Here is a 17,320-nt window from a genome sequence, read left to right on the forward strand (position 1 = left end):
CCGCCTCAGTTTCCCCACATAACAAAATTCCACTTTGGAACGTGGAGCTGATATGAGGATTAAATGAGATTGTTTGTAAAGTCACCAGCATAGCATCTCATATGTAGCAAGTGTCTAGTCAATCTCTATGCTTATTAGAAGTTCTGCCCAAGTTCTCTGTTTAAACTGTGTTGGCTGGCACTGGGGGCATCCTCATGGTAGGGGTACACTCCTCAGAAGCAAGATCATTGTTGGGAGCCCCAGGCTCTGGAGTTACATGGCCACAGTTCAAATCTTGGCTTTGCCAATTTCCTAATGGGGCAAGCTTGGACAAGTTATTTAACTTCTTGGGACCTGAGTTTCCTCATCTATAAAATAGAGATGATATGAAAAGCGTTGTTGAAAGACAACAATGAAATTATACCTGTAAAATGCTTGGAAAAGCATGACACATAGTAAATATTTGATAAGTGTTTGCTGGTTTTTAAATAATAATCATAATCATACTTGTAGTTTCTATTTTATTGAACACTTAAGGAGGAAATTAGAGCCAAGTTCATTTCAAGCAAGGCTTCAACGCTCTCTTATCCGTACTGTCTTCTCCAGTTCCAGCTGACTAGATCTTATGCCTCCGCACTCCCTATCCTGAGAGCTGCTGTGAAGACGCACCATTATGGCTGAGCTATAAACAGCGGGGCTTGGACCCTGCTTGCAGAAGCCATGATGTTTCCCTCTGACTGGGCACAGTTCTTATCCAAAGGATGAAAGCCATCCCTCCTGCCCCCCTTTCTCTCACCAGACACACTGTCAAGGCTGCCAAGAGCAGTGGTAAGGCATATGCTCCTAAACTCTGTGTTGTCAAAGGCTATGCACTCCCACATACCATGGCTGGTTTGCAGGTGCAAAAAAAAAAAAAAAAAAAAAAAAGACCAGGAAGAGCAGCATGTCGTCTAAAACACGAGCCCCTGGCAGAGAACGGCTGACCGTTTCTCTATCCTCCGAGTCCCTTAGCACAGAGAATGCTCAAATACTGCAAAGAATACGGTTTGCTACTTGGGAGGCTGAGGCAGGAGAATCGCTGGAACCCGGCAGGCAGAGGTTGTGGTGAGCTGAGATTGCGTCATTGCACTCCAGCCTGAGCAAAAAGAGTGAAACTCCATCTCAAAAAAAAAAAAAAAAAAGAAAAGAAAAAAAAGAATAAGCTTTGGGATTGGGACTGGGGTTGATAGGGACAGATACGCAAGAAGAACCCCTGGGCCACCGGCAGGGAGCTGGAACCACACATCCCAAGGCCCAGGAGGCTCTGCTCAGCCTTGGGATTCCTAACAAGCCCAAGGACTGCTCCACTGGCCTCCCTTCTTAAATATACAGAGCAAACCTCCCAGAAGAGACCAACACAGGCCAGCTTGGGCCTGCTCAGTTACAGGGAGGTCTTTCTTTTGCTCAGTGATGGGGCTATTTAGACTCAGGATTGAACACTTTAAAAATAATAATAATAATAACTATATTATAGTAATTAGGACTTACTGAATACTTAAAGTGTGCCAGCTCTGCACTGCTGGTTTAAACATATTATCTCAATTAATTCTCACAACAACTCTAGGAGGCATTATGTCATTTAACAGATGGCTTCTCTGAGGCACAAAGGAGTTAGGTGACTTGTTCAAGGTCACACAGTTTAGCAAGGGAAGAGAATTCAAACTCAGACTGTCTTGCAATAAAACCTGGGAACTTGACCACTCTCTGCTGAGAAGAGGGTACTTTGCCAGAGAAGACTCATTCTCACTTTGACCCCCATTCTAGACATGGTCATGGCATTCTCCCTGGACCATCTGCTGCCTTACACCTTTATCAAGTTTACATACATATTATATATATACACACATTCATATGCCTGCATATATACATGCATGCATATATAATGTAAATTATCCCCCTATGACTCAATAAAGTTATTTTAATTTTGTATTTGGGAAATAGACTGGTCCATAATTACTTATGCTTTACCTGAATCAGACCTCAGGCCAGAGAGCATGGTCTGCTCCTGCTGCAAGGGTGAAGGAACACTGGGAGCCACCAGGGCCACAGAGCAGATCTTAACCAGGGCTCACACCTGCGTTCCCTGTCCCCAGCCCCAGGGGACTGAGAGTCAAGGCCACCATCAGCCATCTTCCTAGCTCCCTTATTCATCCAACCACATCATCACCAAACTGCCGCAGAACTGGCTGCCATGTGGGCATCTTTACTCCTGAAGCCAAAGAAGCAATTAGTCCTTTTAAATAATTACTTTTGTGATGACAGTGATACCGACACCATTCTCAGTCCTTAAAGTTACCAGCAGGTAAATTCACAGCATTTGCCCTAAGGATGTTGCAACAGCTTACTGACTTCCTGTTTCAATATGACTGTCGTTTCAAAGGACCACTCCCAAATAAGAGAAAAAAAAAAAATCATGTACATGTGAAAGGCAACTGAATATAATACAGACAATCATTTGTGTTTTTACAAATGAATTGAATTATGAATCAAGCTTGGGGAATGTATTTGATTCTCTTGGGATTACATCACAGATAATTTCATAGCCTTATAATGTGTTTTGAAACAGACATTTTTCACGTTCCCAGGGGCAACATCTGAAGTATTATTGCTGGGGTTTCAAGGGTTTTCATGACCAATAATGTGGCACTGGGAGGCCAAGTCTGGATCCATTATAGGTACAATTTATTGACTGTAAGCCATTTGGAAATATACATAGTATGCTGATCTTTATCAGTCTTGGTGTCAGACCCAGGCTAGGCGGCACATACTGACAGTGGCAGGCACCCAAGTTGATCAAAAGACAAGCTTGCCTAAGATGACCCCCAGGGCCTTTATCAAACCCATTCAGATATGATAAAGTAAGAATAGGGCAAGCTTCGGATTGTAAAAGGTCACAGAGGCTTTTGAGGCCTCAAAAGAAGCTTTGCCTCTCCTCTTCTTCCAAACATTTACATCTTCCTGGTTTTGCTTGTTTTCTGTGGGCCTCTGTGGACAACCTATCACTATATTATTTGCCAACTTGAAATAAAATAGGTCCTAATGCTCAGTACCCCCATATTGTTAGAGTCAACAATGTTTGATTGCTGAAACCCCAGACCTCTAAACTAAAATCTGCATTTCTAAGAACCTCCCTTAATGAAGTCTTGAACACTCTCACCATTGAGATTTTCTGGTCTGTAGACTCACCCACTTGGCTCCCTTCCCTTTCCCACCACAAGATGACAAACTCCAGGAGACACCAGCCTTGAAAGAAATGTCCATAAATGCAAGCAAGTCCTTATAAAGTCAGAGAAAAAAGATTCAATGTAGAGAATTCAACCTCTAATCCATCTGCAGATAGCCTACTGTTACATTATTTGCCAACTTGAATTAAAGCAGGTAATTGCTTAGTTCTATTAATACCAAATGGTCAAATTCAGCAATGATTGAATACTTAAAAGTATGAGTCTCTGAAGGCCGAACAGACAAATCTGGTCCCAGAATATAGCGCTTGCAGAGGATCTCTCTGATGGTTACTTCCATCAGGAGGACCTCAAGGCTGGCCAAGCCACCCCTTACCCCATCCCACCCCCATCTCAGTCCTTCAAAAGATTACTTAATTACCCTGGACTTAACCCCTCATACCCAAGACAGTCTCTCAGCCTTTAGCAGAAGGAAACTATCACCTAGAAATGCTTATCCAGCCATTACAATATTGTCTCAGACCCTCTGCAATTCATATATATTTACCAAGTGTCTACTAGATTCCAGGCACTTTGCTAGCTGCGGGGGACACAATAGTAAATAAAACATAGACGCTGCCCTACCCTGATGGACTATTCACAAGGACACGGCTTCCCAAACAATAGTGGCTCCTTCCAAAATCATCTGAGCTCATTCCCCACCTCCTGTTGTGAATGGAATGGGGCAAGAGTGGAGAGAGCCAGGCAACCCTCTCTGGCATTTGAGAATGACCAACCTTGAAAAGTATTTCAACTAGTCTTAAAAGCAGGACCAATCCTCTTCTCTCCGGCAACCCCATGCCCTTGCCTTCACAGAAAACTCTGACTAGGACGTGGAGTTGGCAGACAGGATAATGCTTCTGGGTTTCACAAAGCAGCCTGAGCCAAAACCAATCTCCACTCAGGGCAGAATAAAGCAGTGGGTTGTCCGGATGGCTGAATGTCTCTCTCCAAGACAATGGTGTGTTTATGTGTAGGAGGGTCAGAAGCAGGTTGTTAACATAAAACCCACCGTAAACAGAGCTGTTAATTCAGTTGCTGGCAGGGGCTTCTGTTATCTTCTGAATACCTCCCAGAGGGTATAAGCCCTACCGTTTCATTTGAGTTGGCAGCAGAGTTATTTTTTTGCACCTGTTGCTCTGCTCCGATAACAACGCAGTTAAGCATTGATTTGTAGGAAAATAAACAGAAAAAGGCAAAGAAAGGCATCTGCCCAAACAGCCTGAGCTGGTTTGACTGAGTGTTCATGCCAATTTGTTTTTCCTATAAAAAACCAAAGAAAAACCTGCATTTTCAGTTTGGATGCTACATTTCCACTCCCTTAATATAAAAGAGGGTATCAAATAGGCCAGAGGGAGCTGGCAAGGCTGAGAAGCCAGAAGACACTGTACTTTTCCATTGGCTGGTTCTGTGAGGGCACTCAGGGGTGTCCAAGGTCTGCAGAGTGACATGGCCAGCCTCCAGCCAGCCCAGGTTCAGATCACAAATCAGATTAACAAGGGCAGAGAAAAGACTGCTGGGATACGATCGAAACCAAAACCACACTCTTCCAAATGGTTGACTTCCAAAAGTCAATACAGTTTAGGGAGTAGGTGTAGTCTCTAGGTTACCTCCTAAAGTGGAGGCTCAGTGTACCCAGATCTCAGTCTAGCTTCTCCCCCAGACATCCTACATCCAGCCCTGGGCAAAGAGCATAATTTGAAAACCCTTAGTTCCCAGTCCACAGTTTTCCCATCGCATAAATGAGGCTAGCCACACCTACCTCAGAAGCGGGCTGTGTAGACCCACTCCTCTCCTGCCAAGAGATTTGAGGTCTCAGGTCCCAGGTAGAAAGGGCCTGAGATGTGCTAGATGTGATTTCTGTCCTAATCCAAGCATCATCACATGCTCACTTCTCATTAATTTGTCAATGTCACATGATAAGCTAAGTCCAAAAGGGCCACAAGGAGTTAAACAAATCGCCTAAATGGAGATCATGAACAACATTAATTAAGCAATGGCATCAGCACTCAGCCTTCAGCACACACAGTCAGAGGGAGTTTTTGAATATCTCTTTTTGGCCAGGCGCAGTGGCTCATGTCTGTAATCCCAGCACTTTGGGAGGTCGAGGCGGGCATATCACTTGAGGTCAGGAGTTCGAGACCAATCTAGTCAATATGACGAAACCCCGTCTCTACTAAAAATATACAAATTAGCCATGCATGGTGGCATGTGCCTGTAGTCACAGCTACTTGGGAGACTGAGGCAGGAGAATCACTTGAACCCAGGAGGTGGAAGTTGCAGTGAGCCAAGATTGTGCCACTCATTCCCAGCCTGGGCAACCAAGTGAGACTCCATCTCAAAAAATAAAATAAAATAAAATAATATAATATCCTTTTTAAGCTTTGTAGAAGAAAGCACAATCAAGGCAACATGCAACATTTCCGCAGACAAATACCTTGCCCCAGTTTTCTGAGGGCCGTGGGGGGTTCATTACTACCAGACCACTGGCTTCATGGGGGAGGGGGGCTTATGGCAGTGGGGAATGGCCTCAGAAATGTTGCCTCTCCAGGAGCATTAAGAACTGGGTGTTCCTACGGGGGAGGGATATGACTGGCTGAGTGTTCCCAGGCATTCTTGTCATGAGCAGCGTAGGGAGTGGAGTGCATAGAACCAAATCGGGCAGCAGAAAAATAAAAGATTTAACAACACCTTTAGTTGACTGAAAAATAAATAAGACCAACTGTGCAGGAATGTGGGAAGGGTGGAGGACGGTAAGGGGTGGGGATTGGAGCCAGGGAGGGGTCAGGATGGACTAGGACAATGGATTGGACCATTTCAAGAGTCAAGTTTCCTCATAGGAAAAGACCGAGATGTTCAAGTCAAGGAAAGAGCAACAGCCCCCAGCTCAGAATCTTGAAAACCACATAATTGCAAAACAACAACAAAAACTATGACAGTGATAATAGTTCATATTTGTTGAGGGTTTAAAATGTGCTAGAAATAGAACTAGGCATTACATGAATTACCTCATTTAATCCTCACAATAACCCTGAATGTTAGTACTAATATTAGCACCATTTTACAGAGAGAGGTTAAGCAACTTTTCTAAAGATATAAAGCTAGCAAATGGACTGGATATATTATAATAAGTGTACTTGGGAAGGGGTGGGGAAAGCAACATAATTCTTTTGAAATTACTTGAAAATGGATCCTTGTGTTTCTAAGAGAAGGAGGATGTCTGTTAGGACCTCATACTTTCAATTTAAAAATTGAGATCCTTTAAGCACGGTTCCCACAACTTTTTCCCCCAAATATAAATAGGAGACATATTGATCATCCTTGTGCCCTAATACAGAAGCTCCCTTTCCGTGCAAACCAGTCTGGATGCTATAGAAACACCACTTCACAGCCACTCAAACCCATCTATCAGAACTTCAGTCTGGCTTCCCATTGGAGGCCCCAGATTGACCCAGGGGTTAGGATTGGCTGCCTGAAGCCACCTCAGACTTATTAGCCATGATAAAAGAGCAGTAATAACAGGAAGAAAAAAAAAAACTTGAAAAATGAAGGGTGAATTATGGCTCTTTTGGAAGAGCACCTGATGTCTTAGCCATCACAGATTTGTCCTGATGACAGGCTTGCTTGTGTTATGAACATCACTGACTGACCAGAGAAAGACCATGAAAATGTTATTGGGGAAGCCTGAATTCCATCCCAGAGACAAAGAAATTGAGTAAAAGTCTTCACTTCTTCCACCATCACTATGTCCATGACCCTGTTTTCAACAATGGAACAGTCTCTAAAAACCTAGCCCTAAAACACCACCAGAACTTCATGAGACTTATTTCATTAGCATCCTTGCAGCTCAAGAAGCAAATAACATCTGAATTTTCTCACAAGTTAGACGACCTCTTCTTTAGAAGAAGTAGAGTTTTCCTTTTATAGCGATAATCATTCAATAGCAGCAGGCAAGAAAGCCAAGTTTGTTTTTAGATCCTTCCTATGAGAACACTAGACTCATGGCATACCAGGTCTCATATTTCCTTCCAGATCAGACTTTATTCTGCTTCTCCTGGCTCACTGGTTTATGCAGCAAGCCCTCTGGAAAATAAAATCATGAAATTGCCAGCAACTCCCTACCAGAAAGGTTTTTCAAGGAATTAAATCCCTTCCAGGCAATTATTCGGCTATCCTTCCAGTTGTTTGGAGGAAACCTTTGGAGCTCAAACAAAACCGTAAAACTCACTAACTCAAAAATGACATCCTCTCTCCTCAACACGCCGTAGCTTCCTACCAGAGGTTGCGTGGCTGAGCCTGATGAAAATGAGGAGGGGGCTCTCTGCAGCAGCTTCCCAGACTCCCAGCCCCGGGAGTTGTCATACATTCCATTTCACCACAACCAGAGGCAGGACCAGCTACATCATTTGCAGAGCTCAGTGTAAAAGGAACATGCAGGGCCCTTTGTTCAAAACTTATGAAGAATTTCAAGATGGCAACAGCAGAGCCTTAAACCAAACACGGAAACTTTCTAAGCATGGGGTCCTGTGGAACTGCACGAGTTGCACACTCGTGACATCAACCTTCTCCAAGGGGTCAGTAACCACATTGGCCTTCACCCGTACCCATGTTTCATTACCGTGGGTGGGCAGGGGTCTCTTCTGTCTTTGTTCCATGGACTACCTCCTGAGGTCGTTGGGAGGATTAAACTAAACATGACATTGAACAGGCCTGTAACCACCTGGCTTACAGCAGGCACTCAACAAATTACCATTATCATTCTTATTATCATCTTCATTATGCCAAAGTCTCTTCACAACTCCAAGGCTACCCATAGGCAGGAACATATGGGAAGATCATATTCCCCTTTTGGCAGAGACCATCTATCAACTGGTGCTGTTCAGAAGTCATTTCGTTAGTCGTGTGTGAGAGAATGCTGTAAATGAGGTGTTCTTAACCTTTCAACTGTACGATGGATCTGTTTTGTCATCTAGTGAGGCCTACAGGCCTCTTCTCAAAATAATATTTTTACATGACAAAGTAAAATATTATACGATTAAAAAGAACTTTGTTTTAAAAGACAACGTCAAAATACTTTTTAAAATAAATGCATGATATCACATGCTGGTGCAAAAGTAATTTCAGGGTTTTGAAATTTTTTTGAGACAGAGTCTCACTCTGTTGCCCAGGCTGGAGTGCAGTGGTGTGATCTCAGCTCACTGCAGCCTCTGCCTCCTGGGTCCAAACGATTCTCCTGCCTCAGCCTCCCAAGTAGCTGGGATTACAGGTGTGTGCCACCACCACACCCATATTTTTAGTAGAGATGGAGTTTCGCCATGTTGGTCAGACTGGCTATTTTTGTAATTACTTTTAATGGCAAGAACCACAATTAATTTTGCACCAACCTGATAACAATATATGTGCTTCTTCATTAATACATTAAATAAGAATATCTACCTAGTGCAAATCTAACTTGATATCAAATACCCACATTTTGTGATATATGTAATAGGTGTAATAAGACATGAAAATGTGATTTCTCTTGGTGACAATCACAGTTGCAGTTAATACTACCATGGAGTTTTGCCTACATTCATATTGAAAGAAAATATTAAATTCTAGTTAGAGAGTATTGAAAATAAAGACGATTTTTTTTTACATCCAAGTTCACAGAACCTGAATTTACCCCTGGACCCCAGGTTAGGGATCCTTGCTGTTTTACTAATAACAAGAACTACTTGTTCAATTCAAATGGACTCTAGAAACCACATTTGCATGACCAGAAACCTCATTTGAATAATTTACCAAGAGGTAGACCCCAGAGTGCCTGCGCAAAAGAAGTAATTTTTTTCCCCAAAGCCTCTAGAATGCCCAAGATTCATGACCTCAGCATCAGTGGTCAGTAGACATCTGGAGACTTGATCAAGAATTTTAGAGGTGGGCAATAGTATACTCACTCCTAAAAGCTAGTCATGTGAACTGCCTGGAGGAGAATCAGTATTTTCTGCAGGTCCCTATGTGCCAGGCATCAGGACACAAGGACAGGAACGTGCTGTGTACCCAATCACCCCAGGTCTCCCAGGACCTCCTTGGTGATGGTTTGCAGCTGACTCAAAACAAGGTTCAATTTGGAGGTCCCCTCTTAATATGGTTCATCCATCTCCCTGCTACCCACCTTCCCAGTAAAAACCCTATTGCATTTCTTTCCCAAGGTCACAGTGAAGAACCAACGTTGATCTCTACACACACACACACACACACACACATACACACACACAACCAAAATCCCGGAATTCAATACACATTCACTCTGACCCAACAGAAACTCACTGAAAACACCCAAATTGAAGATGTCCCTTAATGTCCATTCCACAAATTACTAATTTTTACTCACAAGGTTTTGTTCGGGTGCTTTCACATTCTTTGTTAATTTAATCCTTACAACAGCCCAGTGCAGTAGACGTTATTAACTCCATTTGCCAGATGAGAAAATTTAGATGCTACAGCTTATATAACTCACTCAAAGTCATTCAACTATCCAGTGGTAGAGTCCAACTTGAGCTCAGATATCTGGACTCTAAGTCCAGTGTTCTTCACACCACATCTCAGCAGCTTCCAAGCCATAAAATCTCTTAGCCTTCTACCCCTTCAGATACACATGCAGTCAAATTTTACTCCATCAACATTCCTTGACCCATGGCCTTCTGCCTACTGGAATTAAGATGACTAAAAGGTGAGCTAGCTGCACTCTTATTTTCTAAGTGGGCATGATCGAGACAGAGGCTGAATTTAGAGTCAAATCTAGAGTACACTGCAAAGACAAAGCAAGTTTTATCATTAGTCAGCGTCATGACAAGATTGAAAATTGCTCTCATCTTTCAGACTCTGCTCACCTTATTGTCCAGAATATATCATCGGCCATACTGAGGAGATTTTTTTTTAAGGTTCCTAAGAAGAAGCCTGGAATAACCTCCACAAGATGACCATATTTTCCAATCTCCATTACTCTATTCAAAAAGTAGAAGATCCTCTTCTTATTCCAGGAAAAGCTCAACAGACTTTTGGGGGACGTTGTATCAGGCTGAGAAAGGGCTGGACAGGCAACCGAAATTTTTTGAAGCCACAATTGGGCCAATAAGAGCCCACCCCCCAAGATTATTTATTGTGCTTCTGTGATAGAAAGTGGGGTGGAGAAGCAGCTATGAAATTTTATGTTCATAATTACAACAACATCAAAGAAAAAGGACATTGAGACAGGGTCATACAAAAGTAAAAATAAGTTGTTATGGTAAAATGGCAGGGTTAATGAAGTGGTCTATTAGTCTAAAAATCCAACTATTATAATAGGCATTTTGGTTTCTTTTTATTTTTGGCTTTGTTTTAATCAGAAAGCACATCTTGTATGCACTTATACTGGCCATATTTTAAATAAGTAGGCAAGTACCCCTAATAACAACTAAGATGTTTCTGAGTAAAGAAGTGAGGAAGGCTCCAAGGGCCAGGGTGTGCGGCAAGATAGGAGGAGGAGAGATAATGTGGACCAATTGACCAGAACAAGGGGCCCAGCCCTGTAAAACAAACCGAAGACAGAATGTGGTTAGGTGCTTGTGAAATAAGTTTTCATAGGAGTATTTTACAGGGTGTCTCTTTTAAAACAAGGTCAATTAAAACCCCAGGAGCCTCTTTAAATGGGCCACCCTGCTTGGTCCTGTTGCAAGTTCTGGTTTCTCCAGATACAAGGTTGAGGCTTTCTGGGTACATCAGGGTCTCCAGGTTAGAGTGCTCAATGTTTGGGTCAGCCACAGGGTCTTCCTCTAGGAGGAGTCCACATACATTCGATCTACTCAATAAGCCATGGATAATCAGTCAAGCAAGCTCATCAGTACCATACAAACTCAGTAGACACCATGAGTGCCTAAATGTCCATTTTCTGGCAGGCTGCTTTGGCGTTTTATGGAAGACACCAGTAGAGCACCTGCCCCTGTGCTTACATGGTTCCCTGCCATCACAAAACAGTCTGTTTCGTCCACTTCTACATTCCCACCAGCTTGAGACACATGAGGCAAATTGACACAGCTGGGATGTTGTCATGGGAGTGGATTCTAACATCCCTAATAAAGGCTCCAGGTGTCAGATCTTAGTACCTCCACTAGGTATAGCCCTTAGCCAAAATTCTGAAGGCCCTAAAGAATCCATTTAAGGGCTCTTGCTAACCTTTGCTGCCTTATCCTTAGAAGGCTTCTCCCACCTGTTCTCAGTTCTCACAGATTCGTGCTTATCCTGCCGACCCCCAGGCACTCCCACCACTCCCAATCACCACAGCCAAGGAATCTGAGGGTTAAAATGGATCTTAAAGATGATTAGGCTCAAACCCTTTTGTCCAGAGGTGGAAACTAAAGCTTGGCAAAGGAGAACGTGTGCTCTGGGCCACATCGCTCTGCCAGTGCTAGAAGACCAGTTCTCTAGACTACTGCCTGGGTACCGCCTCACATCCCACCTTCCCTGCACTGTGCTCCCATCACTCCAAAGCTGGAGTTCAAAATTCTTCAGGGAAGATTCTTAAATAAATATTTCCACCCCCCTCTGAAGTATAATAAACATTGTAGCAAATAACTCTGAGGGATCCCTGGAAATTTCTACTTCAGCACATCCTGGCTTCCGGACATCAATGCCGTTTAGCTTGAAACTATGTCCCACCCTAAGAATAGCTGTGGTGAGGAGCCATTCTCCTCACTGTACTGTTTGTTTCCTGCACAGCTTAGTAGCTTGGCCCTTTGAAACCTGTTCAATTTAAGTAAACACGTTTTTAATAACATCACGATTGTTTGCTCATTAGAACAAATCTATTATTTTAAAATCACATTCCTAAAAATTAGATCTGAAAAGTGTCAAATAAAGTTAATTATCTATGCCCTCCTTTCAGTTATACAGCAAGAGATTTAAGAGAACCTGGGCAAGGTGTGGCTGCCCTCCTGCATCTGTCTTCAGATGGCGATCCCTGCCACAGACCCGGCTTACCCAAGCTGAAAGCCACAGCGCCGCGTTCGGTTTCCCAGTAACAAAGGCAGGGTGAGAATGTGGTCTCTAGACACCCAGGCTACAGTGGAGCCAATGCCTCCCAACCAGGGCCCCACCCACAACAGAAATGAGTGTCACGTCAACTCTACCAGAGAGCGATCTTAACAAGAGAAATGGGCTGAAACGGCAGCAACACGGTATCCCTGAAAATCAGGTTCAAGCTTTAGATTGAGTTCCTTAAAACCACGACATTGCTTCTCAAGTGTGTTAGCAGATTCTGCCACGAGATTCTTGCTCGCCACCCGACCCCTAACCCAGAGGTCTTTGTAAATCACATCTGTATGAAAGGGCATAGAGATGACTCCATCTGGAGGAAGGGAGAAAAGACAGTAACTTCTCAATTATATAAACTTCTGTGTCTGTGCTTGATACTGTGACATGAAGCAGGGTCTTGCCCTGGGCTTTCAGAAAAGCAAGATGGTTGAATAATCACAACCCAGTGCTCAAATCCCCAAATTTGTGGAGATTGGGTGGGGCGAGGGCATGGGAAAGATATGGAGGAAATAAAACATCGCAAGATTGCAGAAAGTGAAATTCTACTTCCTTAGAAGTGAACTTTGGCCAAAAGCACTCACATTCTGACCTGAGACCCAATAGGAGTTCCTTACAGTTTCCAATTCGCTAATTGAATTCAACCTAGTAAACCTTTTAACCTCTCAGTTTCCATTTTGTCTCATACCTTAAAGGAGTCAGAAAGATATTGAAAGAAGATCAGGGTAAAGTTGGTCAATTAATGGGAGCATTTAGGGTACCCATAAACATGGAATCGCAAGTGGGAATGTAATAAGGCTTTCCTGATGTCCACAAAGGTCAAAGACACTTCCATTGGGAGATCACATAATAGATTAAAAATGAAAACAATACGGCTAGGCACGGTGGCTCAAGCCTATAATCCCAGCACTTTGGGAGGCTGAGAAGGGCGGATCACCTGAGGTCAGGAGTTCAAAACCAGCCTGGCTAACATGGTGAAACCCCGTCTCTACTAAAAATACAAAACTTAGCCGGACATAGTGGGGAGCACATGTAATCCCAGCTGCTCGGGAGACTGAGTTGGGAGAATCACTTGAACCTGGGACATGGAGGTTGCATTGAGCTGAGATCACGCCACTGCACTCCAGGCTGGGCGACAGAGAGATACTCCATCTCAAAAAAAAGCCCAAAAAGGATTGTTTGAATTTAACAAATAGGTGCTTTTTAACCAAAGAAAAAGAACAAATACAATTGATTTTGAGCCTTTCCATAACAAATGAGGCCTGAATCAAACACATCACCCTACCCACACTACCTTGAAAGGTCTTGATGAAGGCCACCGTCTTGCACGGTTATGTAAGAGAACTTACAGCGCAGCTATTCCCTCAAAGTGACTTTCATTTAAAATGCCTCTCTAAAATATTTTGGAAACATAGTGAAGTATTGTCTCCATTACATTTATTATTTTTTCAAGTTCAACTACAGACCTCCAAATGACTCTCAATTCGCATTCCATCATGGTTTTTAAATACCATTAGCCATTGGTGTGAAAATAGTGTTGTCTACGTGACTCCGTATTACAAGAAGATGGAATTGGTGAGTTATTTCATCGTCCCGGAATTTTAGGTCACAAAAAGAAGGAAAGTGGATCCTCTGCAAACTCCAAATGCAGCTATTAAAGTCATTCTTAAAATCTCTTAAGAGCCTTTTCTGATAGTATCTCCTAGCCATGAAACTCTTCCTAATAACGTATCTTCTTCTCTTCTGTTAGAAATAAATTTTTCCCTTGACCCCAGTGGAATTAACACACAGCCACACAGAATCTCTAATTGCGCTTTTACACATTGAAAGACTATCTGAACACATCTTCACCTCCATGGCTGCAGAACCAACTCCTGAATTAGACCTTCCATCAGTAAGTTATTGGAATCCATTCGCTCACTGTCTCGCTGTTACCAAGGTGAGTGCAGATAACCAGCAGAGGCCCCTGTGAACTTGGACTCAGAATCATACACTCTCCATCTTAAAAACACATGCTCCCACTATCCTGGGAGCATGGTAAATCAGCAAAGACGGATGGTGAAAATGTCGCTTTCTCACCTCAGTCTGATATTTACCAATAAGAAGTTAATTTCCCACTGTTCCCAGATCAGTCCACACTGGGGCTAACACTTCTCCACAATTTGTCCATGCAAAATCAAAAGAATCCCTGGCTTAGAAGGCATTTGTTACTGCTGAGTCACAACTGCCTGTCTGATCATAGTCTCCCAAAATGGAGTAAACAAAGGGTTAGTTTGTCCCCTTGTTATACAGTGAAGCCCTTTGCCAAAATTGATTTTTGTTTTTTCTGGATTTTTGTTTTTTTTAGATATTCAGCTCTCCCAATACCCCTGCCTGCCGTGGCTGCCTGGCCACTTTTTCCAGTGTGATTGTGTATATTCTTGCCTATTTCAAGCCATTTTCCAGTCCTGGAACATATTAAAAACAAATTGGCCTTTCCCTATAGCTCATGAGTCAGAAAAATTACCAGCAGAAGATATATCTAGAAAGCGAGACGGTGTACTCTGAGCCCTAACAGCTACTTAGCCAACCAGTTCTTCACTGAGCTATATCAGAGCCACCTATCTCTAGCTGCCTATTTGTTTCAGAAGAATTCAACCCAGGGGAATGGTTTTGCCACATAGGCATAGGGAAGCAAGGGGGCTTTTAAATTCACAGAGATTAGAAGTCCAAACAATGCAGGAAATTCACAGATAATATCCAAAGTAGCCAGCCTGCCCTCCAAAATAAAATTCTGATTTGACCCAGTGAGGTAAGCCCAGGTAAGGTGAGCTTCACTTCCTGCCAGCCGTCTCCAAGAGTCTCTTCTAGTTTCATCTGTCCGGTTTAAAGCAGGCTTCTCTTTCCACTCAGGTGTTTGGATTCCAGACTCAAAAGAAGTTTTAAAAATCAGGACTTACCTCATTTACCTAAAGATTCTGGGTGGGAAATCCAATAGCTGTGGCTGATGGAGGGGAGGCAGCAGGCTGCAATCTCACCAGCTCCTACAGGGATGGGGCACCACTGGCGTTATCAAGTCTGAGCCCTCATCAGAGTGAAGATAAATGCATATGACAATAATTTTAAATCATTTTGTAGGATGTTAAGCAATAAGCTACCAACCGGGAATTCCCTAAGTCACTTCCCCCTCTTCTGATTGGCTACCTAGCCCTTTAAAAAAATAAAATAAAGGATTACAAACATTGGCTCATTTGCATTTGGCCAACTCACACGTTAGTGTTCAAACAAAACAGGTCTAACCAGGTAATGCCTGTGTCTCAAGAACAGAGAGACAACCTGTTAATGGATGAGGAATTGATTTGGTGGTGACTGTTCTTTTCAGCTCAGAGGCTGTTTCAGGTGAAAAGCACCCTGTTCACCAAAGACACCATCAGGAAAGGGGAATGTAAAAGCAAAGTGAGTAGAAGTTCAAATCTGGAGGAGATGATGGTATAGGGGGGCCCTCTTAAGCACCTGTCTCATTTATTAGTCTGTATTTAGTCCACCCTGCTTTGGCATCAAGATCTTTGCCCTAGCTGCATAAGTACCAGGCTCTGAAGGGGCTCCCAGCAAGTTCCCTCTCCAGGCACCATGACTGCCTTCTTGACAGAGACTCTTGGCAATTCAATGGACTTTGAAAAGCCTATCTCCCCTGGCCCCAGGTAAGAGCCTTGAGAGGTTTGAAAGGGAAGATCCTGGGAGGGAGGGTCCCTTCTGAGGAGATGTTCAGGTCAAGCAGTCAACTCTCAAATATGCAAGAGCTGATTATCCGGTTGGTGGATTATCTAGGTTCTTCACTTCCTCTTGACACTTACATGATCTTTTTAAAAAGTTTATTGACACTCCCTGCAGGAGTTAGAGATGAGAAGACCAAAATGCTGAAACTGGAAATAAAAAAGCAGAGTTTGGACAAGAAGAAGGTGGAATATTAGGGAGGATCTACAGATTTAAATACCCATGCAACCTCTATTCCCTTGGGCCAAGGGACATCTGGGGAGTTACCTGTACCTGCTTCACTGGGTCACAAATGTACCTTCTTTCATATGGGTGAGTGACTGCTCCTAGCAAAGAGAAATACACCCCCCAACCATTAACTTTCTCTATCGAACCTTCCAGGACACTGGCCTGGCATGAGCAAAGTGTCTAAGCAGATTTCTTTGACTCAACGGGGCTCCCCTTTGTGGGAGAGGGAAGGGAAGTTGAGATTTGGCAACGAGATAAAGATTTTGTGATCAAAACCAAGAAATCCCTTGTGTTAAAAAAAAAAAAGAAAAAAGAAAAAAGTTCTGCTTATGGGCAAAGGCTGACCAAATAGAATAAAAACTGGTTATTATATTAAGGGGGAACAGTGAGTGAGCAGTAGTATTAGTCTTTTCTTACTTATTTTTCTAGTTTCAACATGAATTCGGAGGTTTCTGAAAGTGTAAAAGACTCAGTGGGAGGACAAGGGTGGACTTGGGAAGGTCTTGGAAGCTGGGCAGGTCTTGAAGAAGGTCTTGAGGCTTTGGGCAGTGCAGTTTAGGGGAGTTCTAACAAGCCCCTCTGCCTCCCTAACCTGCCCCAGACATTCCCACCCTTTCCTACAGTTCAACCCTGTGAACTTGCCAAGGGCCCTGTAAAAATGCAAATGTAAACCCCGCCCCACACACACACTGATAAAAACAACAAATGTCATTATTGCCCATTATCACATTAGCCCCAATTAGTCTATCAGTTCCAGATCTGAGCGCAGGGCCCTAAGGGAATGGCCTGCTGGAGTTTTGCTTGAGAGACAAATCAGGCACAACCTGAAGTAACTACATTCCACCCACTGCAGGGCATTTGTGTGTGGTGATGGTGAAGGGGGGTGGGTGGGAGGCACACGTGAGAAAAGGGAAGCATTAGTGCTAGAGCCCGAGGGACTCCAGGGAAACAAACTTGGCCTTCTTTACCCCATTGCCTGAGATTAACCTGAGACAGCAGGGTGGGAGTAGAAGGGGTAGGGTTGTGTGGTCAAGAGGTAGTGAACTTCAAAT

The 17,320-nt window shown here is 43.3% G+C and overlaps 1 protein-coding gene across 5 annotated transcripts in view; it reads right to left on the minus strand.

The window, feature by feature from the left end:
• The window catches only part of EHF (ETS homologous factor), a 42,257-nt gene extending 26,843 nt beyond the window's left edge, over nucleotides 1-15,414 (minus strand). For 2 of the 5 annotated variants that reach the window (XM_025357439.1, XM_025357437.1), the window contains exon 1: nucleotides 15,227-15,414. Coding sequence is in view for 2 of the 5 variants with exons in the window: in XM_025357434.1 (XP_025213219.1) it covers nucleotides 3,977-4,039 (63 nt within the window). In the remaining 3 variants the exon portion in view is untranslated. Of the gene's footprint in view, nucleotides 1-3,976; nucleotides 4,160-14,138; nucleotides 14,506-15,226 lie in introns of those variants that run through there. The other 3 variants (XM_025357438.1, XM_025357436.1, XM_025357434.1) reach the window with 3 other exon arrangements.
• Between the last annotated feature and the right edge of the window lie 1,906 nt (nucleotides 15,415-17,320).

Source organism: Theropithecus gelada, chromosome 14 (assembly GCF_003255815.1).
Source record: "Theropithecus gelada isolate Dixy chromosome 14, Tgel_1.0, whole genome shotgun sequence".
Classification (NCBI taxonomy): Eukaryota; Metazoa; Chordata; class Mammalia; order Primates; family Cercopithecidae; genus Theropithecus; species Theropithecus gelada.